The sequence below is a fragment of the Sprattus sprattus genome (genome assembly GCF_963457725.1).
Source record: "Sprattus sprattus genome assembly, chromosome: 4".
NCBI lineage: Eukaryota > Metazoa > Chordata > Actinopteri > Clupeiformes > Clupeidae > Sprattus > Sprattus sprattus.
This window is the reverse complement of record NC_137923.1, coordinates 35,009,402-35,035,698: the sequence shown is the minus strand read 5'-3', so window position 1 is coordinate 35,035,698 and position 26,297 is coordinate 35,009,402. Positions and strand designations below refer to the sequence as shown.

At 41.0% G+C, this 26,297-nt stretch overlaps 1 protein-coding gene across 1 annotated transcript; it reads left to right on the top strand.

The window, feature by feature from the left end:
• The first annotated feature begins 742 nt into the window (after nucleotides 1–742).
• On the top strand, nucleotides 743–15,226 carry slc25a42 (solute carrier family 25 member 42). Its single transcript, XM_080836517.1, has 8 exons — nucleotides 743–1,111; nucleotides 6,229–6,395; nucleotides 10,025–10,136; nucleotides 10,263–10,288; nucleotides 10,887–11,053; nucleotides 14,119–14,235; nucleotides 14,408–14,559; nucleotides 14,741–15,226. Exons 2-8 carry the CDS (start codon nucleotides 6,309–6,311, stop codon nucleotides 15,055–15,057), a joined length of 978 nt encoding a protein of 325 aa, XP_080692643.1. The 5' UTR covers nucleotides 743–1,111; nucleotides 6,229–6,308; the 3' UTR covers nucleotides 15,058–15,226.
• Nucleotides 15,227–26,297: the final 11,071 nt, after the last annotated feature.

The window sequence follows — 26,297 nt, the reverse complement described above, 5'->3', positions numbered from 1 at the left end:
AACGACGCTAATGCAAACCCATTTTGTAGCCATGGTAATATTTTTCTCGCAAGATTAACGTTCTTTTTGGCCTCGCAAACTGTGTAGTTGTTTTTTACATGCTCTTGCAACCACTATTAACCTTAGAAAAACTACAGCACCACGCCGGATACAGCGTTTGGGCTTATTTGTGATGCATGCGCAAATGAAGCAAGCTTCACTGTTGTCTGAAAATGTCAACAGGCTTGTCTGTTATAGTAGCTGGCTAAAGGCAAAGAAGTAGTTGTTGTTCACGATTTTCTATCAGTTCTCACCACACAACGACGTCTCATCTTTGCTCCTTGAAGGTCGATATGTTATTATGGTATGGAGTTATTGAAACTTACTATGTGTAAAAAAGACTAGAAATTGAATGTTTATTTTTCATTGAATGTTTATATAAAGTTGCACTGGGTGCCTTTAATAACCCTATGAAAAACACAGTGATGGCAAAAGCTGTTTGAAACACAGCTCATGAATTAACCACACTACATATAACTAACAGATAACATTAGCAAAGGATTAGTGAAATTCCATGACATCAACAGTGAGAGTATGTGTAAATGTGTAAAAGAGACTGTATCCTAAGATCCTCTTCACGCCCCTCAAATGCACCTATCCTGTGTTGCCTCCCGTTGCACTACATTTCCCACAAGTCCACCAAACTCGCCCTTTTAAACTCGGCTTTGCTTACGTCTTGTGTCACAGCAGATACTAAACAGCATGGAAGGGTGTCAGCCCCTCAAAGTCACAGTTGGAGCAATGGAAGGGGAAAACTGAGTTTGACAGTCCCCCGTGGATCAAGTAAAGTTGGCAATAGACCGTTATACAAAATTTTATATTAATAGAATAGTAAACGAAACTTTGCATTGTGAGTCGTAACTAAAGAGTCGTTAGATAGCAATCTGGCAGCTAGCTTGCTAACCTGCTAGCTATCGTAGTGGCTTAGGTAAAATAAGCTAACAACTCAACTCAGTTGGAGCACTCCGGTTTTATAACTGGCCGAATTGCACTAGGTTGTAATCTAAATTCAGGACGGACTTAGAAGCGAAACTTCTAAAGGACCCACGAGTGCTATCAAATTCCTGGTGAGGTAAGTGTATCCAAAGGCTATATTAACGTCAATGTTGACAAGCTGGATAGCTTCAGTGAAGGCTGTCTAGCTAACATTAGCAAGCCAACATCAAACTGACAGCGTTGAAGCTGAAAGCTGTCAGTTTCTCTGTGAATTTTAACGATGCTTTGCAGTTTTGTCATTGGCCCTGTCTCAGAGGCATGTGAACGTGCATTATTTTAACGCCTTTTTTTTGTCTATCTTCAGTTTTGGATAGTTGATATGTGTTGACAGTAAAAACCCGGTATAGGGTGAACACATTTATGGCGCACCTGACTCTCGGCTGGCCAGTGAATCTTTTTCGTTTCGAGACATGACATGGCATATTTTACAACTTAACCACGTAGACCTTTTTCCTACAACATATTAAAGTAAGGTTCGAGCAGAAGCTCAGTAAGCGCACATTATGTTAATAATTATTAACTTATAGCTTAAACTAGAAAATGCATTTCCTGAAGGAAATACCAGTGCATGAAATGCAAAGGTTAAGAAAGGAAGAAGAAAAGAAAGAAGAGTGAAAGAAGGAAAGAAGAAAGGAAAGAAAAGTGGAAGAAGGAAAGACAAAATGAAAGAAGAGTGAAGAAAGGAGAGAAGAGTGGAAGAAGGAAAGAAGAGTGAAAGAAGGAAAGAAGAAAAGAAAGAAGAGTGAAGAAAGGAAAGAAGAGTGGAAGAAGGAAAGAAGAAAAGAAAGAAGAGTGAAATAATGAAAGAAGAAAGGAAAGAAGAGTGAAGGAAGGAAAGAAGAGTGGAAGAAGGAAATAAGAAAAGAAAGAAGAGTGAAGCAAGGAAAGAAGAGTGAAAGAAGGAAAGAAGAGTGTAAGAAGGAAAGAAGAGTGAAGAAAGGAAAGAAAAGTGGAAGAAGGAAAGAAGAGTGGATGAAGGAAAAAAGAAAGGCAAGAAGAGTGGAAGAAGGAAAGAAAAATGGAAGAAGAAAATAAGAAAGGAAAGAAGAGTGGAAGAAGGAAAGAAGAGTGAACAAGAGTGGCTCTGGATGAAGAGATAAAGAGAGAGTGAAAATATTGAAAAAAGGAGATACAAATGGAGTGAAGAAGAGAGATTGAGTGTGAGAGAAAGTTGACAGAGAGAAAGATGGAGAGATGGAGAGAAAAAAAATTGAGAATGGATGGTGTCTTAATGTTCCTAGTTACAGTTAAATTGAGAGGGACAGAGAGAGAAGAGGTTCCTTGGATTTGGCGCAGGTGTCAGTAAAGCACAGGTGCAAGCCAGTTTAAAGACCCTATTATGATGTCATAATGGCCCAATGTAAGTCAATGGGAGAAATTTATATTCGTTTTTCTTTAATATCTTAAAAAGTATAAAGTTTAAAAAAGTGAAAAATACATAGCATAAGTGTCCTTTACAAGACCTATGCGACAACGTTTGAATGAAGTTTCTACGTTAAGCGGTTCGGGCTGAATTAATCACAGAAAAAGGTAACAAGAATAAGAAGAAGAAGAAGCCTAGGAATAACAATACAGGGCATTTCATGCACTGTAATTATTTATTTCTTGCGGTTGGATATGAACAATAGAGAATGAATGGCGCATTTAAAGGAAGTGGTTAGAAGACTGTGCAGGTATTACGACAGGTGTGGGTGGTTAAGTACTGCATTTGCCTCTATTACAGCCATTCCTGAAGCCAGGGGAATGGTGTGCGGTAGATTCTTTTTTAATTGTTTACAGACTTCAGTTTTCCATTGCAGTTTTCACTATAATAAACTATAGTTGATACAACGCACGTTGTTGTATGTTTATATCACATATCTGAATTGTATAACTCAGTGAGTTACTTAAACATAGAACGTAATTTATGTGTGTGTGTGTGTGTGTGTGTGTGTGTGTGTGTGTGTGTGTGTGTGTGTGTGTGTGTGTGTGTGTGTGGTGGGAGGGAAGAGGGGTAGTAGTGTGTTGAACAACTTTTCCTGAAGAGTAATGGTTTCTGAAATTGGTGACGAGGAAAGTGACATTGATTATGACAGTTGTATGATTCTTTAAGCTTCAGTGGGTAAGAGGGGAGAATGGAAAAGGCTGCTGCACTAAATGGATGACAGAGGAATAAGTGAAGGGAAGTAGCCTTTGAACAAGATAATGAAGGAGTTTGGTAGAAATCAGGGATGGGAGATTCAAGATGGATGGGGAAAAGGGAACATAAGACAAAACAGGGAATCCGTAGAGAGGACAGCAACAGCACTATGGACCTCAGTGCAGGCTGAAGGAGAGGAAGGGTGTATATGGAGCAGATAGGAGAGAGCATTAGAGGGGTAAAACTGAAAGGATTTTCCACAGTCTGGCACAGCCCACAAGGATGCCAACCTCAGTTGCCTTGACAACGCAAGTTGCCAACACGACCCTCCTGTGTTTGTTCACTGCCCAGCTATCTGTCCTTTTCTCTCTCCACTGCTTCGCATGTCTGAAAAGAAACCTCTCTCCTCTCCCAGGGCTTTTAGAGATTTTCCTGTCCGTCCGTTAACAATTAATAGAGTTAACAGCCCTGGTTATCCTGCCCGTTTGATCTAGACAGTGTTGCAGTCTGTTCACCTGTGTTTTTATTTGTTTCTGCCTTCTCAGCAATAAAGACTGCCATCTCCCTGAACACCCTCACTAACATCTTCCCTCAAGTGCACATCAGTTCATTTTGGAGTCGATAGTCATCGATATGCAGAACACACACACACACACACACACACACACACACACACACACACACACACAAGCAAAGATATTTAACCACTGTTATGCCCAGTGAGAAGGAAACAATAACAACCTTGTTGACCTACTTTGTCTGAAACACCCTTCACGTAGAGGGCAAGTTGCTCATCAGAAGTGTTTGTTGACAGGGTGTATCACAGAGCAGTGCTCTGGCACTGTGACTTATATAGCCAGCAAGTGTTGGGCATGGGAGTGGAGCAAGGGTCACTCCGCAGAAACATTTAGAATAGGCTACACATTGGCAGTATACTGGCTGGTCACCATTATAGTCTATCTGTTTGCTGAAGAAGGATGAAAAGGAAAGAAAGTAGCAAAGCAGAAGTCTAGTCAAAACTTTAGTCAGAACTTTTTGCTTGGAAAGTACAGTATCTATGTTTGGCTTAGCCTAGTTTTATTCTTTTAACCTTCCAGATCTGGGTCTGTCTAATGGGTAATGATTTAGAATATTTAGTAGTTAATCTTGTAGTTTTCCATGAAGGCTATTTTTTTAGTTTTTTGCTGTCCTCTCAAATGACCCTGAGTATGAGTTCTTAAGAAGTGACTGGTTCAATGCAGGGAGTCGGGTGACACCAAGAGACTCCCTGACTAGTGATCCAAGACAGCTGACTGTTCCAATCTGATCAGTGGAAACATCTCCTTTGTCTTTCAGTCTCTTTTGATTGGTCTCCAACAGTTGCAGCTCAGATTACTAACATAGGATCAATGGTGTGGTCTGCAATTCTAATATGATACACTTTTTGTCAAATACAGCAAAGTGCTCCTCACTGTCTTGTATGTGTCTGTGTGCGCACCAAAAAAGGGAGCAAAACTCCTTAAATGGCTCCGTAAATGAAATGGGAAACTGACTGGGGGGGGGGGGGGGGGCTGCAGGGATCATTGTTGCATTGATGCATTGTGATACTGACGTGAAAGATTCTGCATCGGTGCAGGAAAATTAAATAATTTATATATAAAAAAAAAATTAAACAATATGCATGCCAGCATAATGAATTTCAACAAACCCATTTCACTGCGATATGATGAATGAAAAGTTTAGTAACACTGGCAATAGCCCTGCACATGGCGTGTAACGTAACACAAGGGACTTGTAAAGCTAGCCAAGTACAGTTAATCTCTCTACCGCAAACGCCACAAATATCAGAGAATGTAAGGTTGACTTACAGATACTGGCAATACATCCCATACATACATTTGGATTTAGGATGCTAGCCATGTACAGTTACACTTAAGATAAATCCTATTTTAAAAGGTTTGTATCGTAGTTGTGTGGTCATCACATCAGTGAATGAACTCATAGGTTAAATATAGCTATGCTTTTAGTTTAATGCTAGTAATCTACTTGCTTCCACTTCCTGTGGTATCATTTTAGCCATATTAGCCATATTATGCTGTCATATTAGCCAAATACAATATATGGTTCTTCCAATAGGGAGTATTTACTACAGACAGTCTTACATATGAATTTGTGTTCCTTGTGATCTGGATTATCATGTTTGATCTTATAAGAGCACTAAGGGAGGGGTGTGATTTGATCGACTGTTTAGCTCTAATATCATCAAGCTTTTGCCAGAATTGAAAACACTCAAGGAGTTGGATAGCATCAACAGTCAAGTTAGTCAGTCTAGGTTATAGGAAAGCTTGTTTAGGTTTGAGAGAGTGAGAGTGTGTGTGTGTGTGTGTGTGTGTGTGTGTATATATGGGTGTGTGTGTGTGTGTGTCAGGGTATCAGATGACAAAGGAATTCAGGAAAACTGTTGAAGATGGACACTGAATGGGGCTGCTGTTCCCTCAGCTGATCTCAGTCAAAGGGAATATGACCCGGTCCCTAGTGATGACCTAGAGGGACAACTGCTGCTACTCGCTTCTTCACCTCTCCCCTATAAATAGCCAGTCCACCTCCCATGGTGTCGCAGCACGCACACACACACACACCCAGAGTCACACAGCATGAGAACATCTGAGACAAAGCGTGATTGATTTAGCTTGCATGCATTTGGAAAGTCCTTTCCGTGTGTGTATGACAGCAAAGGACCTGCAAAATGTTCTTAACTGTGGGCCAGATCACTTGAACTTTTGAACTAGCTGTGTTTTTCCATATTGCTGTATGCTGTGTCTTTCCATATTGCTGTAGGATGCCTTGTGTCTTTCCATATTGCTGCTGTATGCTGTGTCTTTCCATATTGCTGTATGATGTGTCTTTCCATATTGCTGTATGATGTGTCTTTCCATATTGCTGTATGCTGTGTCTTTCCATATTACTGTATGATGTGTTGCCCTTGTCCAATTTCACCATAGTCTCTGAAATAGTGTATAAGGGGATTGTTTGCATTGTGTCTTTTTTTATGATCTTATTTATTTATTTATTTTTGCATGTGTTCCTCTGAGCAGCGGCCATCGTGTGCCCACCCTGAGGCGGATGCCCGCGTGCCACCTTAAGTGTGGGTGTGCATGAGCGGCAGGGAGGGGGCATGGGGACTGGGGTTCAGGAGCGCCCGGCGGCACTGAGACAGAGTGAGGTGCTGCCCCTGCCCTCCGCCACCAGCAGCCAATCAGAGGTAAGACTTCAATTAAGGAATATGAACAATGAGGAATCATGCAGTGCACGCTTTATTGGGGTATTTCACTTCCTTAACAGACACTCACTTTGTCAGAAGCCGTGGGATTTATATAGATTAACTCATTACAAATATGATGCTTCATTATCCAGACACCATGCATGACTGTCAGTTTGTCAATTTGTCAGATTGAGTCCTGCTTTCACAGATTTTAAAAACTCACCTTTTTCTTGAATACAGATTTACTGCAAATCTATTCCAGATACATTTCCAGTAAATCTGTATTCAAGAAAAAGGTGACTTTTTAAAATCCGGGAAAGCAGGACTCAATCTGACAATCTGACAGATCTGTTCGTATGTGGAAATGTATCTGTGATATCAGATTTCCTGTCATTATGCTCACTTATCTTTTATCTGTACCAAGAGCTGACAGACCAGTCAGACCACTGACTGAGGTCACTGAGCAGAAGGACATGTCCCTGCTGTGACTTGCTGTTGAGTGCTGGACTGAAGGGCTTTTCCAAATTGGCAAAGAGTAATTCTGCTCTTTTTGAGGGTGTATTGTCCATTTCCACTGTTTCACGATCATCGTCATGTCCCCACACCTTAATGTAACCTGAGTGGTGTCTGCATGACACACCAAGAGCCTCCATTGTCTGGAGAAACAGTAGGTGGCCATTTACAGTCATCTGATGGCCTGTGATAGCACAGTCTGAGGATGACTTAACACTTTTGGCATCAGTTGAAGTGTACTGAAGATTCTTCAAATCTTCTCTTTCCAGCAAGAACATAGTTGGTCAATCTTTTCGGTTGATGATCCATTCATAGAGTTGTCATCCTAAATGACAATGACATTAATGTGGGTACAGTGTCAAACCTGAATAAAATGCACTTTGTAATTTCAGCTGGTAGCTGATGTCCAATTTATTATAACTGTTCAGGGAACGTTTTATGTATATCAAAGGCATTATGTTCAGAATGCCAAGTATGTGTTCCTTCTAGAATTAATTGAATGAATGAATGAGATTCATTATCACTTTTGAATTCACTTTCATTCATTCATTTATTTAACCCTCCTACTATGCTAAAAAAAAAATACATCCATTATGTTATGGGTCAAATTGACACTCACATATGTTGGTAGACTCTTAACTCTCATGGATCTCTTATCTTCCTGAAGCCTTGTGATGACAAGCTCTCCTGTCATACGGAGTTCCTGATGCTGAGAATAACTCAAATTCATAGGAAAGGCTGACATTACTATGTAGGTCACCTGTTTCTGTACACGTACATCTGGTGATGCTATAATTACCAATAATTTATAGACTGTTCTTTAAAGGATCTACATATAGACTGTTCTTCACCTACTTTCCACCCAGGCACATTTGATTTATTTATTTACATTTTTTGGTTACGATGGAATGATGGAAATGAGCCCTAGTGACTAGTGACTGTTTACGGCAGAGATAGTGACACACACACACTCTGAATTTTATCTCTGCATTTGACCCATCTAGGGGAGTGATACACACAGTGAAGCACACAGTGAAGCACACTAACCCGGAGCAGTGAGCTGCTTTTGAGCGCCCGGGGAACCGTGATTGGGGTTAGGAGCCTTGCTCAAGCGCGCCTCAGCTGTGGATGTGGGCATGGGAGAGCAGTGCTCTACCACTTCCCCCGCCCACATTTTTCCTACTGGTCAGGGATCGAACCGGCCACCCTCCGGCTGCCTTGTGTTACAGGGCTTCATTACACAAATCCTTCTGTTTGTGCAAAACATTCTTTCCTCCCCATTTCAACCCATTTGTCAGAGAAATATAGATCCAGTGCTCCACCTCCATTCTCTCTTTCCCTGGAGGTGCAGAGCATTGCAGGTTGCTTGATTTCTTTCTGTTTTTGTGTCTGCGAGTTTGTTCTGAGAGACTCAGGGGTAGAGAGGAGGAGGAGGAGCAGCAGCTGTTGAGGTGTAGTTATACAAGTGTTCTTACCTCACATCCGTCCTCAGCCCTTATGAACCTGCACTCTTGAACCCACCTTTGAGGGAATGCGATCGGGTCTATGTGTAGGATGTGGCGACTGCCTAGAGGCATCACAGAGGGAACACTGAAATGTAGCAACAGTGCAGAATCTCTATCAGTGCACATCTCCTGCTCTTGCTACTTTGGTGGGGTGTCTGAAATGGTTAACACCTGGTAGCTCAGCCCTAGCCCAAACTGAAAGACATTTATCTATCTATCCCCACCCTACACACACACACACACACACACACACACACACACACACACACACACAGGAGATACCCTCCTGTGTACTGCCAGCCTTGTGTAAGCCAAGCTTAATAATCTACTCCAGCACAAACATCAGCCAGTGCAGACAACACATAAGCACTTAATGCAGATGACAGAACACAACTCTCACACAGGTTTCTCCCTCTCTCCTCTCAGCCCTCACACATACATTTGGAAGGCAACACTCGCACCAGTATGCAGGGGCCTGCAGGCTGTCAGATCTGACTACCATAATATAACATCTCACTTAATAGTATATGTTATCTGAAGAATGGGAGGGAAAGAGTATGATCTCTGATGGAGAGCGATCACACTCTTTTCCCATACAGTCTCATGGAAAAGCTTGAGGATGACTTACTGTTTAACTTTGAATGAACTTCTGGAAATCAAATAAATCTCAAACTTTGCTTCAGCCAATCATAACTGGTTGTCAGCAATGGAATTAGGTAGGTAGGTAGGTCTTTTGGGCATGAAGAGGTAGAGAAAACTATAGGCCTTTATACAAAAAAAAAAAGACATAAAAAGAAAATCAACACAGATTTCTTTCTGCTTTTAAGTTTGTGAAACAATGATTATTCCATGGTGGTGTAAAATATGTAGATTACCTGTTGCAAATTAACTCATAATCATGCATCAGCTTACTATGATAAATGAATATCGGCCCAAGTATACACCAGCAGAGGTGTTGAACTTGACACAACACAGAATGTGTGATTGCTCGGATGCTTAGGCGCTCAGGCGCTATGATGCTTATGATGCTTAGGCGCTATGAACACAGCAGAATAAGGCTAGGACTGGGGACGGTAATGAGGCCATGGTCATTCCTGTGTGTTTACAGGGCTGTTTCTCCTGTGGTCTAGTATGCATGAAAGCAGCTTAACAGATGAGGGGCCATGCTTGATCCCATCTAAACCCAACATTAGTGATTTGACAATGAGTGCCCATGACCTTATTGTGGTGTGGATGGTAGTTATTCATGAAGAAGGTGCAGTTTTCCTTACCTTTACCTGAGTTCCCATGAGTGCTACCCTATGGTGAGTGAGGGAGATTGGAAATAAAGGGCCACAAATGTGCTGTTAAATTGGGGTATAGTTGAATGTGCTGTTAGATTGGGTATAGTCGAATGTGCTGTTAGATTGGGTATAGTCGAATGTGCTGTTAGATTGGGGTTTACTCGAATGGCCTGTAGTCAAATAATGTGCTATTTCCTGCGTTAGGGCAAATTATGCTTTAATGTGATTTTGTTTTTCTGCGGCCTTGGATACCGAGGATTAATGTGTTTCTTTCTTTCTTTCTTTGTGTGTTTCTGCGTATTTTGTGTGTATTTGCATGTGTGTTTAGGGTTTTAAACAGGGTCGCACCATCATCAACTCCCTCCTGTCAGGAGCCTTTGCTGGTGCTGTGGCCAAAACAGCGGTAGCCCCTTTGGACAGAACCAAGATAATCTTTCAAGGCAATGAGAAACACACTCACAAACATACAAACATTTAGCTGAAAAAAATGATAATTGTGTTGGTCATTGACCTTTTTGAAGTAGCGCAGGTATAACAACATTTTTACTCTTGTTTTGTTTTTACAGTGTCTTCAAAGAGATTCTCTGCCAAGGTGAGCTGATAGGTGTGTGTACATTTGAATGTGTGTGACCCTCAATATGTTTGGGCAGTGTTCAGTGACAAGACAGAAAAAATACACTCCGACTTTATCTGGCAGCTGATCTTGTTTGCTGCCAAGCTCTGAATCAAGGAAATGTTCCTCTAGTGTCTGGGTGTGTGCTTTCATGAGTGTGCTTGTATATTTACCTCCACCAAGGAGATTCCTTTTCCCCACTGTGTCCTTTTGTTGGTTGGTTTGTTTGTTTGTTAGCAGGATTACGCAGACATTTCTGGCATGAATTTAGTTTTACTTTTGCTAATATTGCAAAATACGATGTGCCTTACAAATTTAGTTTTACTTTAGCTAATGTTGCGAGATACAGCATCTTCCTGTGGCAAAGGTATGAGTGACAAACATGTGGGGTGCCATTCTAGTTGTCTCTGTTTTTTGAATATTCCTATCTGTTATCTTTGTGTGTGTGTGTGTGTGTGTGTGTGTGTGTGTGTGTGTGTGTGTGTGTGTGTGTGTGTGTGTGTGTGTGTGTGTGTGTGTGTGTGTGTGTGTGTGTGTGTGTGTGTGTGTGTGTGTGTGTGTGTGTGTGTGTATCCAGGAGGCCTACCGGCTGATCTACCGCACATACCTGAAGGATGGCTTCCTTAGCTTGTGGCGAGGAAACTCTGCCACCATGGTCCGTGTCATCCCCTACGCTGCCATCCAGTTCTGTGCCCATGAACAGTACAAGAGGCTGCTGGGTGGCTACTATCAATGCCAGGGCAAGTGAGTGCCACCTCAACCCATGTACTATGATGCAAGTTATTCTCCACATGGAAGAGTAGGGCAGTCAATCAATAATATATAAAATAATATAAATAAAGTAAATAATAGCAGTGTAACTCAGCATCACTTTCCATGACACAGTGATCCACAATACATCCCAACAACATTGATAAGGACCTCATATCTGATTTAGCTGTTGTGTTATCAGGAGAATATACCCAAAGAATTTCAAGAAAATGCCATAAAGTCCATACCATACAATGCAATGCATTATATCACTCAATAGGACAATATTAGATTATATTAGATTAGATTCAACTTTATTGTCATTGCACAGAGTACAAGTACTGAGACAATGAAATGCAGTTTAGCATCCAACCAGAAGTGCAAAATAGCAATAAAAGTGCAGAGTATGTGCAAATGTAAGTGGAATAAGTGAATAAATATGATATGATAGAATATGACACAGAATTGTAATTTAAATAGAATTGAGACTAGCAGCAATTGAGGTAGATTATATAATAAGTATATAAAGTGCAGGTGTAAGTATACTGGTGGTAACAAGTGAAATCAAGTGAATGAGGTAGAAAAGTACAATTAATGTAGAGGGGGGGTGGTGAAGTTAAGTATAGTGCAAATGTTTAGTGGCTAGAGGAGGGTGTGGCAGTCAAGCCAGGGTGGGGGGGGGGTGAAGTGAAGTATAGTGCAAATGTTCAGTTGCTGGAGGGGGGAACAACAGGCACAGGGGGAGGTGTGTGAAGGGGTGGGGGGGGGCTATCCCCGTGGAGCAGAGTTCAGTAGGGTGACAGCCGCAGGGATGAAGCCATAGACATCAGATAGGTAGACGCCGCCTCCACTGCTTCAGCCCGTTGCCTCGGCGAAATGCGTCGCCGCCATATTGATAGAGGAGCTCTCTGACGTCAGAGGTCTGTCAAACGTGTCAAACAAGCGCAAGTTGCCAGGAGCTGCGGTTTATCTGGATAAAAATCACGATAACCTTTTACATTTCGCAACCAATTTCATGGAGTATTCAAGGGTTTATGCTCTACGTGAAGTGTGTGAAAAAGATTTGCCTCTACGTTACTTTGAATCTCGCTAGTTAAATCGCCAGTCATACATGTGCATGGGTCTATGATAAACGCTCACTTTTCTTGCACAGCTCGTGCACTTTGAAAATACTGAGAAGATCTATAAACTATCGAAATAGTGCTTCTTTAGTTACTACGTATTGACCATCATTAAGAGAAAGAGCATACATCAAATAGTGAGAAACTGGCAGTCAGTGTGTTTTTCATAGTTTAATAGTTCCTTTTCAAGTATGTGCATTAAGAAACCTTGAACAGTGCAATTGGCAATACACAGTTATTTCACAAATCAACATTACAAAAAAAAGCTAAATATTTCTATAGCAGTAAAAATATACACATCTCAATATATACATACACATCTCAATAGTTGAACTGTAATATAAATAGCAGAGCATATATATAATACATTATAAAACAATTGGGTTCTAGCGCGTAATTTAGCTGTTTCTGATTGGACAAGAGACGTTCCATGCTATAGGTTATTCTTCAACATACCTACAGTTACGGGACTTTTCACAGCTAAAAATAAATCACTCCGCGATGAAACATTCGCATTGATGATAACCGTTAATTCAAAGTTTTATAAATATAATGACTCAGTATAATGTGCAATGGAATAACATATATATGATATATACAATGCCTGACAAAAGTCATGTCACTTATCCAAGTTGTAGGAACAACAGATAATAACTTGACTTGTAGTTGATCAATTGGAATCAGAAATGGCTCATATGAAAGGCAAAGGCCTCTAGATTATGCTTGTTATACCAACATAAAGTTGTGTATCATTAATTGAGTTTTATCATGTAATAAGGACAGACAGGTCAGATTGGGTTTGGACAAAAGTCTTGTCGCATACACAAAAATATTTGTTTTAATTTTGAATTTTACTTTGATAACACAAGAATGCTACAATAGCATCAGAGCATAGGCAATTGCACTGTTCAAGGTTTCTTAATGCACATACTTGAAAAGGAACTATTAATGAAAAACACACTGACTGCCAGTTTCTCACTATTTGATGTATGCTTTTTCTCTTAATGATGGTCAATACGTAGTAACTAAAGAAGCACTATTTCGATAGTTTATAGATCTTCTCAGTATTTTCAAAGTGCACGAGCTGTGCAAGAAAAGTGAGCGTTTATCATAGACCCATGCACATGTATGACTGGCGATTTAACTAGCGAGATTCAAAGTAACGTAGAGGCAAATCTTTTTCACACACTTCACGTAGAGCATAAACCCTTGAATACAGTCGTGGCCAAAAGTTTTGAGTGACACAAATATGCATTTTCACAAAGTTTGCTGCTTCAGTGTCTTTAGATATTTTTGTCAGATGTTACTATGGAAGGCTGAAGTATAATTAAAAATATTTAATAAGTGTCACTGGCTTTTATTGGCAATTACATGAAGTTAATGCAAAAAGTCAATATGTGCAGTTTTGACCCTTCTTTTTCAAGACCTCTGCAATCCGCCCTGGCATGCTGTCAATTAACTTCTGGGCCACATCCTGACTGATGGCGGCCTATTCTTGCATAATCAATGCTTGGAGTTTGTCAGAAATAGTTTTTTTGTTTGTCCACCCGCCATCCCGCCAATACTTATTTTTTGCATCAAATGCAAATAAAGTCATAAATGTTATAACATGCATTTTTCTGGATTTTTTTGTTGATATTCTGTTTCTCACTGTTAATATACACCCACCATTACAATTATAGATCACACATTTTTTTGCAAGCGGCCAAACTTGTGAAATCGCAAGGGGTTCAAATACTTATTTTCCCCACTGTATAATTGACTCCATCATTAAGATTTTCTTCATCCATTTGTTCTATTTACTCCCCCATTCATTCATTGCTTTTTCTCTTTTCTTCAAATGATCTGATGGTGTTGATTTAGACATTGTGAGCACCATATTGACAGTAAGAGAGTGCGTCCGTACTTGTCTCCTAATTGTGGTGGTTTCCTCCCCAGGACCTTGCCTCCGGTGCCACGGCTCTTAGCAGGCTCTCTGGCTGGCACCACTGCTGTGTCACTCACATACCCCCTGGACATGGTGCGTGCCAGAATGGCCGTCACACCCAAAGAGATGTAAGTGTGCCCATCAATCAATCAATCAATCAATCAATGTATTTATTTGATCAGGAGGGACAGTGTACATTCATGAACATTAAAATGTAGATGGATTTGAAGATGCTCTCGTCCCTTAATCCAATCCCTGTAGGTCATCCAGTGTGTGTTTGTGCCTGTGTGTCCTTCCCAGGTATAGCAACATCATGCACGTGTTTGTGCGGATCTCTCGTGAGGAGGGGCTGAAGACTATTTACCGTGGCTTCTCTCCCACCATACTAGGTGTGGTGCCCTATGCAGGACTCAGCTTCTTCACCTACGAAACCCTCAAGAAGCTCCATGGAGGTACACCCACTTGGATTGGATGTGTGTCTGAATTCATGTGTGTGTTTGCTTCTTGCCAGTACAGCTCTCAAAACAGTCCATTAAGGGTTACTAGAGCTCTACTCTATTTGTAACTTTATGCCCCTACAGCTCTCAAAACAGTCCATTAAGGGTTACTAGAGCTCTACTGTCTCTCCCACAGAGCGCACAGGTCGTCCTCATCCCTACTCCTACGAGCGGCTGGCGTTCGGGGCGTGTGCAGGTCTGATTGGCCAGTCCGCCTCCTACCCGCTGGACGTAGTGCGGAGGCGTATGCAGACGGCGGGCGTGACCGGCCACACGTACGGCACCATCACGGGCACCATGCGTGACATCATCTCGGAGGAGGGCCTGGTGCGGGGCCTCTACAAGGGCCTGAGCATGAACTGGGTCAAGGGCCCCATCGCAGTGGGGATCAGCTTCACCACCTTTGACTTCATGCAGATCCTGTTACGGAAGTTGGGCTACGCTCCACGGTAGAGAAGAACAGAGAGAGGGAGAACAAGATGGACAGACAGAGAGAGGGAGTGGATGAGAGAAGAAACTCAGGGACATGGAGAGCTGTGTGTAAGCGCCAAGGTGGCCAGGTACAGAGGAATTGTGTGTGTGTGTGTGTGTGTGTGTGTGTGTGTGTGTGTGTGTGTGTGTGTGTGTGTGTGTGTGAAAAAAAGAGGCTAAGCTAGGCTAAACGTGAATGTATGTCTATTTGCACAGCGGTTCTCCCCAGCAGACCGTGTGTACTGCAGTCTTGTCCACCAAGTGCAATACGTGTGTCATTTGAGTCTCCATCCGCACCCCAGCAGTGCCCTCTTCACCTCTGACCACCTCCAGGTCCCCCTCACCACCTCCTCTCCCACCTCTCACACGGGTCGCTGAACATTTGCCACAGAGGATTTCAGTCTCCTTTCAGTAATTCTGTTGGCAGTCATGTCTTGTGTTTCTTTTTTTCCTTCAGGTGTTAAATGTGGATGGGCTCAACCTGACACACACACACAAACACACACACACATAAGTCCATATGCATACAAACACACACGCACACACTTAAACACATCAACACATGTGCACACTCAAGTTATTTGCAACACACCAGTTCTTTTTTGGTGAGTTAAGTGTTGTTGGAGTTTCTTTTCAAAGCAGTGGTGATCGTGAGGATGATGTAGTTCTTTGATTGATTTTGTTGTTTTTGGTTCTTTTCTTTTCTAAATAATTACCAAAGGGAAAGCTGGTACACAATAGTAGAATGTTTCCACATGAGCACAGAGACACATTCACCATAGTGTTTAACAAATGTATAGATAACATATGCTTTTAATGAGACATATTGCAGTTTGTTGAATTGATGCTGTAGAATGTGGACGAGCACACAAGCGTGTGTGTGTGTGTGTGTGTGTGTGTGTGTGCGCGCGCACACCCACATGCAAGTTTGTTTGACATGCCTTTTCTGTACTTAGAGCAGGTGTGGGGTTGCTTAAGGAACTAGATTTGCTTTGTGTGCGTGTTCGTTTGTGTGTGTTCGTTTGTGTGTGTTCGTTTGTTTGTGTGTGTGTGTGTGTGTGTGTGTGTGTGTGTGTGTGCGCCTGTGCGTGCTCACCCAAGTGAGTGAGAGTGCATGTGTTCTACTAAGGATTACAGAGCTGCTGACACCTCCAGACCAACACACTCTGCACAGTAAAACACTGCCACTCTTTTTGGTCTATGAATTTGTGTACATGTTTATATGTGTGTGTTCTTGCCTGCGTTTCAAATGAGCTGCTGTATTATGTCTTTCTAGACAGAAATGCAGTCACAAACACAAGTGATCACACACACACACACACACACACACATGCTAGGCCTTTGTGTGATTTGATTGTGTTGCACTAGTGCTCTGTTTGACTGCCATGTAGTCCAGCTGTTTCCTGGACCCCCCTTCTAAGTGCCTGCAATAGCAATAGTACAAATGTACTATTCACTAAATGCAAAGTATGGAAGTGTACTGAGGTACATTTGAAGTTCCCCTGTGGATGTTGTCCTTCTCTTTATCTCTCAGAGTATTGACTGGTCTTGTCTGCGTGGATGTTGTCCTTCTCTCAGAGTGTTGACTGGTCTTGTTGGGGAAGAGTGAGTGTGAGTTTGTGTGTGTGTGTGGGGGGGGGGGGGGGGTATCTGTGAAGCGAGGTCCGACTGGAAGCATAGCATATCTCTGCCTGGCAGTTTGTCTGGCCACCGGCTTACATCTAATCAGACAAGCACTTCTGCTAAAGCATGGACACGAAATTGAGTTTATAAACCTATAGTTTAGGGGAGCGCATACACTCTAAATATAAAAGTTCCGTTCACAGATCTGTCTGTATATCCCCTATTGAGATTCAGCAGCTTTCTGCATCTCCTTTGGGCAATGACTTTGAGAATGTACTCTAGTTGTCTGAGTATAACTTGTGATTGCAGAATAGGGTGGATTATCTGCTGCTGCACCAGCTGTGCATTGTGGGAAGTGCTGAGTGACACGTGATGTGATGGGCGTCATGTGCTCTAAAGAGTACCAGGAGCAGGAGCAGTCTCCCCTCAGCAGAGACGGCATCATGAGGACTCTGGCTGCCACAAAGCCTACTGCATGCTTTAGCCTTGGTCTTGGTCTTTCTGGAAGAGGGAGTAAGTTGACTGTCTGTCTACTATGTGAAGGGTTTTACACAACAGCATTAATGGATATCCTTAGTTATTGATCATGAAGTATTGCACATGTCTGAGAGCGCTCCCCTAAACTGACAGTCAGGTATGGTCGTCGATTGTTCAATGTTGGATTTGGCTGAGATGGCCCTACCTGTAGTCCCTGGAGGATCATTAAACATCAGCAGAAGTAGGAGCTAAGCATAACACATCTCCTGCTACAGCATATAGTGCTTGTGGGTGCCATGGAAACAGCTGATACAGTTGTGTACTTACTGCATTACCTGTCATTACTAACTGAGTGTAGCTGAAACTACTATACAAGCTTTTAATGTAGTAAGTATATTGTGATAATGTCTATTTACAATGCTGTCTACATTGTTTTTACCCGTAACAGGAGTGATATAATGTGGAGTGTGATCATCAATATTAAATCCTGCTAATTCATGGAATTTCAGACCAATCTGACGGCCCTAAACTGGGACTGATCCAATCTGTTCATTAGGTGTTCACTGGGTTTCCGCTTCTTCAGATATCTAAGCACATTGATTGAAAACTACAGTAGTAAAACTGAGTTGACAATCAAGCTATGCCAAAGCACATGTTGCTATTTGTTTGCAAAAGGTTTTTGGAAGGCTTTCTGAAGTGACCCGTATTTTAATTTTTGGGAAATAAAACTAATTTAATAAAGAATGTCTAATGTATTTTAATCAGAATAAAATAATGTATCACACGAAGAAAGGAACATTAAATAAGCATTGGTACATCAAACTGACACGATATATTACTAGTTCAGTGGTTTGTGCATGACTTCTGAAAATAACCCATTTTCTTGCTGTTGACAGTTTGTACTTATCTAAGCAACATTTATCAGAGTTTCTCAATCTTTTTGATGCATTAAAGCTGTTTTGTAAATTTTTAAGGATTTGTGCCAAGAGAATGTATATTCAAATTATTCATATTACAAATGATTTGTGTAGCTCTTCGTGACCTCAATAAAGTAGGTGTTTAATTTAAAATTGCATCTTGATTAATTGTGTTTAGCCTATGAAATGGGACTATGAAAGTAGACACCACAAGATGGCGCCACAATCAAAGCAACAGTTCAGCACCACTCTCAGTTATGAATTGTGACCTCCCAATGGCATTCATGAAACCACAAGAACTCCAGTCGTCATTGACATAGTATTCTTATAATTAAAGGCAATATCTTTGGACAATAGTGTGTAAGGTATAACTGGCGGCGATTTTTCTCTTAAAGGTACACTATATGTCTTGTCAAAAATGAACACGTTCTTTTACTTCCCATGATAGCGATTTGAAGGAATGGTAAAAAGATTATTTTTTTTGATTAATACTTTCAGGTCTTTTTCAATTATAAGTTAGAACTTTACAGTCAAGCCCAGTCCTCACATAGAACACACATTGGGTTTATTAGACTAGCTCTTCAAACAGCTACTAGATCAGCAAAAGTGAAATGTGGTGATTCAAATTATCTCAAGAATTTCAGAAACTGTCAGCGGCATATCAAGGAGTTAACATTTATTTGACCCGATAAATTGGGAAGAGTAGAAACAGTCTTTGTGATGCCGTGTATTGATTCCGTCCAAACAAAAGATGAGACAGCTAGAGTGGCCACTAGATAGCGTTGTAGAACAGACCTGAATAGACGTTTGGTTTGACAGCACTACTACTTCAGCCTGTATGATAAACTTGACCGTGACACGTGACGTCATCGTTTCATTCCTCTGTTCCGCTGTTATTTTTCTTGATCTTTGATTTTTATTTCTAATGGACTAAATTAAAGCAAAGAGGTAATAACTTCTCAGATTAGTCAATCAAGGAGAGAGAATATACGAATATAATCTCTTTAACAGAGAGAGAGAGACATGGGGGGGTGGGGGGTGTATAGAGGTGGGGGATGGTTGTCAGAGCTGCTGGGGTTGGAGAGAGGTGATTGTGAACGCCGTTGCCATAGGTACCTGGACTGATGCCAGGTGGGGAGAAGGCTGATTTGCATGTATTCAAATGGGTTGGGAGATGATTTAGTGCAGGCACACTAAAGGAGTGAGCACAATGCTCTTGTACACAGAGACACTTCAACTGTGTTTCCATCTAGTGACCTTTGAGATTTTGGAAATGGAAGATTTCTAGTAGGCTATCTTAGTAAGGCTACTGAGAGAGGTTTTGTGTGAGGCTTTTCAAGCATGCTAAGTGAAATGGTCCTTAGTGTTCAGGGCCCAGTTTCCCGAACGCTAAAAAGGACTTGAAATCGGTCGTAAGAGGGATATTGCAGAGCGGTTTCCCGACGCCGCACTTACGGCAATGATGAGTCTATGATGTCGCCAAAATCCACGTAGGCCGTTAAGATACGTCGTTATCGGGAAACTAGGCCCAGATGGGTAGGTTACATGTTGTGTCTCAATGTTTCCCTCAGATGCAACACAAGCAGCACAGGCTATATCTTGCTTTTTTTTTTTTTTTTTTTTTTTACAATTGGATGGATGAAAAAGCAGATACTACTGAGGGTATTTTTTTTTTTAAATCAATTTTGTTAAAAGGGGTTAAAGACAATAATGGATCCGTTTGTCTGATTAGAGTAATTGCAATCACACGCCTCATGCCATTCTATAGACACATGCAAGGGTAGAGTGACGCTGGACCATCATCAACCACCGCGCTCTACTCGCGTTCTCTCACAGGGATGTTGGATGTCGCCAACAAAGTACACAGGAAGTGAGGTCGCCAAGGACCTTGGATGGGAGTGGAGGTTTCTCCCGAGGACGTTTTGACTATAGATATACAGTATATGTCTATATATACAGTAAGCTATATATGTATATGGTTTTGACGGTGAGATAAACAGTTCATGAAACTAGTTAAACGGGTGATTATGGATAATTGTCTGTATGGAGAGAATTAAGTCCATCGTGGGCTATGCGTCGGGTTCAGTCCAAGTATTGAATTCGGAAACAGGCTATAAACTTTTATTTTGCTACAATTTTGAAAACCGGGATAAACTTGCTATGTGACATTGTTTTAAAATAAAAGTATTCGATCCTATATCCTATCAAATTGCAATAAGGCTTTATTTAATAAACCTATTGAGACCATTCCAGTGTGAGTTATGAATTAGCCTGTATCGCCAGGGTGCAAAACAGCTAACAAAACTAGTTGCCAACGATAAAAAAAAAAAAACTGGGGGAAAAAAATGTCATTCTGATAAGCCTACTCTGTTATAGACCATGTAGGCTTAAATAAAGTAGCCTAAAGTAGGCTAATGAAATTATGAAAGGCCTACATTATGACTGCTATTGAACCGGCCTAATATCAAATGTTGTAGGTGAATAAACAACCTGAATTAAAGTATAGGCTATAATCTGAGAATGATGTCCCAGTGCGGCAAAACCAAAATTCACCCACTCACCACCAGCGGTCACCCACTCACCACCAGGAGACAGATAGGCCTACACTTTAAAAATGAATCTGAATTAATGAAGCTGTGTTAGTATGTTCATACAAGACAGAATTTTAGAGTTGCAAAATGTTAATGTTTTAAAGAGATCAATGTGTAAGCGTATCCTCCTTTCATTCGTACGCAGGCTTGTGCATAAGATGTAAGCAGGTTTTCACAGAAACGTTAGGCCTATATTGAATCAGCAATAAAATACGTCTTAAAAAAAATTAGCTCTTTTTAGCCTCATTATTTACAATCTCAGTAGAGACGAATATAATCTCTTAAATAGTTAAACCTCCAGCCAGGATGACGTTTTTATGATAATGAACATCTTTAGATTATCTTAGAATATCGTTAGATAATTAGTAGACTATGAAATCGTTTGTTTTTCGTTAAACTCTGCTTTTTTGGACGGTTGTGTTCAATTAAACGTCAAGGAAATTTTAATCAGCGATTTAGCTATCTGCACAGCTTAAATTAAATTATAAAAGAATGATTGTGACTGTGGTCAGATTTGTTTCAACCATGCTATATTTATTTTCACATATTTATCGAAAGAGTAAGGAACATTACGGAAAAGTGCTCGCCCACTCCATATCTGACTAAATATTTCGCAGGAGATGCGCGTGTCAATCTTTATTGTAGCCTAACACATAACTGTTCTGAAACTGTTGGCAATAGGCCACACCGCCGTTGTTCTTGTTTACGCATTTATCGGTGAGCTTGAGGCTTTTAATTCACTCCAGCTAAATTGACTGCATTTGTTATACTGCTAGTGCTAACAGTTGCAGACTAATGAGATTATACATGCTAACCTTAAAATAGCAGTTACCGGAGTGTGTGTAACTTGGCATTGGGAAGAATGCATGGCCCACTGCACAGCTCCTGTGTGGGCCACACACACACACACACGCACACACTCACATACAAGCACTCTCATTGTAGAGCCAATAATGAGTCTCTTAAAGTATTTTTCCCACCATACCCAAGAAAACAACCATCCAGCCATAAGGTTCCATTTTGTGTAACTTTATTGAGAAAACAACACAGATCCACGCCATTTAGAAACAGCAGCCAAATCCTTCAATAGAAGATCATCAGTGCCAGTGAAATAATATGAATGTGTTCATCATTTAATATCAGTTACAGTGTCATATAATTACTTTGAGAAAGAGTACAGAAAGCATATAGAAATACATATAGACCGTAACTAAACGAATAAAGGCATATAGACATACATATAGCCCGTAAACAGACTAAAAGAATACACGAAAGGTGTGAAAGATCCAAATATCGCTTGAATATATTGTGCCTAAATCCTTATCATTATGTGGTTTTGGGCATAGGATTTTTATTTTTATAAAAAAAATCAACTAGCTACAAATGTGTCAATTCAACTATATAGCTTTATATGTTAATTCAACTGTATATCTTTACATATGTCAATTTGACTATATATCTTTACATATGTCAATTGTTTGGTCAGATTTCTGATTTCCTGATTGCCTGATGGTCTGTTACTTCATGAGACCTGTAGTAGGTTGGTGACTTACCTTCTCCAGACTTACCCTTCCTTCTCTGTGCTCCTGGAGTGGTGTGCTGATGAACAGGTGATTACCTCAATGCTGAGCAGGCCATTTCAGGGCACACTCGATATAGGACACACTCCTCAGAGTTGGGATCAGACACAGAGGAAATTGGTGAAACTGCACATAGTAGATAGTTTAATGGATCCACAAAGTGTGTGGCCAATGCAAATATCGCCAGGAGGAGTTCAGTCCACAAAGGCAGGTTTGTGTGCACGTCTGGCCTTCTTCATATAAGCAGGTGGAGTCCACCGTGTTTTGTTCTAGTAATGTGAGATGGTTGTTTGATGGCATTAGTCTTTTAATGACTCCAAACTTCGGTGCTTGGGCATCTCTGGCCCAGATGTAAACCTCTGTGCATCTTCAGGGCTGTCGGCACTCTCTCAGTGGGCCATCTGAAATCTGAAGAGAAAGACTCAAGATAAATACTTCAGGTATGTCCCACTTTAACATGTCTCACAGTGTCCATCTGGGATCAAGGAGCATTATAAACAAAAAGTATGGATTTCAGAAATGCTTGGAAATGTCTAAATGTATTTCATAATTATATGTGCTTGAGGGCACTGATGCATAGCCTATATATATATATATAGCCTGTTTAGTCAGTCTTGATTTCAACAGCCCTAGTACATGTCAGGACATAAACATTCAAAACATTCAACCACACTTCTATTCCATCTTTAAAATGATTTTCTCCTAAGAGTACTCAGACAGATGAATGAGGAAGGACATTCTGGATGCAGATGTCATTCATTCATTGGTCATGTTTACTCTGTCACTGTTTTGATGTCATTCATTCGCTGGTCATGTCTGTCACTGTGGTGATGTCATTCATTCATTGGTCATGTTTGTCAATTGTGTCCAACGTGTCATTTTTGTAGCAATGTTTTTCATGTCAAAAGAATTACAGTGGAGTAAAGATCACATTTACATGAATGTGGACCCTAAATTTATGAAATGTTGGAATAAACTCCTAAATGGGAAACTTGCATTTTTGTATCTGAAAGCTCACACTACCTGACGTACATTGAATCTGCATTTTAAAGTGGAACAGCAAACACAAGGTTTTTAAATGGTTTCTAAACAAGGAAACTCGAGACAAACACACAGACACGCACACAAACACATGCGCACACACACACACACACACACACAAACACACACACACACACACACACATTCACACACAGAATAAGCCTGTACTGCCCAAGAGATGACCTTTGTGTCTTAAACAGGTCAGCAAACACAGACAGAAGAACACACAGTCTCTCTCTCTCTCTTTCTGTTGCAAAAACACAATGTATGAATCCTCGTCACCCCGGAGATGGCCTCACAGTCTGTGTCCAGCCAGACGCGCACACACACACACTCACACACACACACACACACACACACACTCACACTCACACACACACACACACACACACACACACACACACACACACACACCACACACACACACACACACACACACACACACACACACATAATTTGGGTCCTTTCAGTGACCCTTCTTCCGGTTGGTGTGAGGAGAGGAAAGCGATTCCTATGGGACACTATTAATATCACCTCAGGGACAATAAAGACACGGACACAATTAAACACACACAGCATGCACAGCACAAATTATTCCATGTTCCACTTCCAAATGAGTCTGCATATATTTTGCAGTGTAACAAAATGCTAAATTAAATGGTTATTGACTAGCCATTTTGGAACCAGATATATTGTATTTTGTAAAGATGTGAACATTTTTTCCCTCACTATCAAAAGACAGAGATGTTGATAAGGAAGGGACACACAACTATTACGTACTGCATATACATCTCACTAAAGTCACTCTCTGTCCTCTATGAGGTGTCACACCCGCTGAGGTATTTGCTTCAGAGAGCTTCCTGAATGTTTCCAAATGATTTAAAGTCCCATAATGTCTGTGCGATTAAGGTGTCTGGGTTCTAACTGCAGAGGGTTCCCCGTCTCAGACAAGACAGCAGGTCAGACGGAGCCTATTTACACACTGGGGGCCCCCATCATTAGGATAATATATTCAGTACCAAGAGGAGGGGGTATGAGTGTGTCTGGGCTGACTGGTGTGTGTGTGTGTGTGTGTGTGTTTGGGGTGGGGGGTGAATTAGTCTGGAAGGGGTAGAGAGAGTCTGGGGGGGTAGCTGAATTTGGGGGTGGGGGATGTTGGGGTGTCTGGATGGGTGAAGAGGGTCTAGGGTGTGTCTGAGGGCAGAGTCGGGTATTGAGAAAGTATGGGAAATTAGTAGGGCTGGGCAACGATTCAAAATTTGAATCTCGATTAATCGCATTATTTCTCTGATTAATCACGATTAATCGCATTTCTATACACAAAATTCAATCATAAAATTCAAAAGTAGTGTATAGCGCACTTTTATTTGAAATGTTCTGCCATATGAACAAAAGTGCCACAACATTTAACATCAGCATTTTTATATAGTAGCAGTTTAATAAAATACCTTGTGTAATTCTCAACTTTAACAATGTTATCAAAACAAATACAACACTAAAGCTTATTGACACTGCCAGGGCATTAATGTTTAGAGTGTGGTGAAGCACCAAAAAGTTGTGTTGACAATACAATTCAATGTACTTGATGGCTGGTTTCCCTCTAATGTAACTAACCAGGGCCTCGTTTCCCGATAACGACGTATCTTAACGGCCTACGTGGATTTTCGCGACATCGTACACTAAGTAACACTTTCTATTAACGTGCGTTTCCCAACCATCAACTTAAAGTCAGGTGCACGAGCGCAACGTGCACGAGTTCTTAAGTAGCTCTTAGGAGCTGTTTACGTCAGGTTAACCTGTTTACGTTAATTGCTGTGAAATTAGCTAGCCTATGCGTGCATCGAACGTGCAATGTGCACTGAATTCGGGGCGGGGATAGTAACGCCATCTCCAGCAGAGTAGCCTATTTAAACTGTGTTCCCATTGTAAGGACATTTATTACGATCTGTCTGAGAGTGGGCTGTCAAAGCTAGCATCATCGAAGTCATACAGTACAGTAGGCTACATACATTCAATAAACTTAACCTACATTTGAGTCCAACTGCATGACCATTCTTACCCTACACTTACCCTTACAATAAAGAAGTGATCCTATTTCAACCATAACTTCATTTTAAATAATGTCTTTCTTTATGACATTTAGTGTATAGTTTAGACAGCAACGTTGACATCTACAGTATATTCAACTGCATCCACTACATAATCTCAAACTTTATTTGTTGGTAACTCTCCAAAAAGGCTACCATTAACACATTTCTTAATGAAAAGGAAACATGCATCACAATAATACTTCAGTGTAACCTGTACCTATGTGGAGTCAAATATGTATTGCCATTACACACATTACAAAGTTGTGTAGATAGCTTTATTAATGTAAAATATTCCTCGCTTCAAGTAGCCATGTTTTTTTTTTTTTTTAATTCCCCTTTCTTCCAAACGACGGTCGAACGACGCCCCTGGTGGATTAAATCGCTAAGTGTGAAGTTACTACTGGTCCTGACCACACGTAGAATTCTTCTCAGCGAAAGATACACTTAAGCTAAGTGTGGCGTTGGGAAACCCGTCTGCAACGTAGGAATCCTCTTACGAGCGATTTCAAGTGCTTTTTAGGCTAAGTGCGCGTTCGGGAAACGAGGCCCAGACTGGTTATGACGTTGTTTCTGCCATATCTCTTTTGATTTTTTCATTGTTGGCTGACGTTTGTAGCTCGCTAGTTAATGGCAACTCCCCATGCTAGCTAGCGATAGCTAGCACGTTAAAATGAGTTAGCTTATCGGGAGCCGGGAGTTTAGCTTTCGTGTTTCTGTGTTAACTTGCGTGTGGTCAACTTTTCAAGTATATATGTCTATGCCCTTCTCCAGGTTTGTTTATCCACCCATTCTTTTCTTTTCCAGTTGCGCAGCAGTCAGCAGCAGACTTTTACCAAATAAATTAATTTTTAAATAATTTATAAAACCTGCGTTAACAAGCAATAAAATAATTGTCGCGTTATT

Coding starts and splice junctions, on each gene's coding strand:
- slc25a42 (XM_080836517.1), top strand. CDS start 6,309: ATGGGGACTGGGGTTCAGGAGCGCCCGGCGGCACTGAGACAGAGTGAG. Junction 6,396..10,024: donor CCACCAGCAGCCAATCAGAG/GTAAGACTTCAA, acceptor ATGTGTGTTTAG/GGTTTTAAACAGGGTCGCAC. Junction 14,236..14,407: donor GCCGTCACACCCAAAGAGAT/GTAAGTGTGCCC, acceptor TGTCCTTCCCAG/GTATAGCAACATCATGCACG.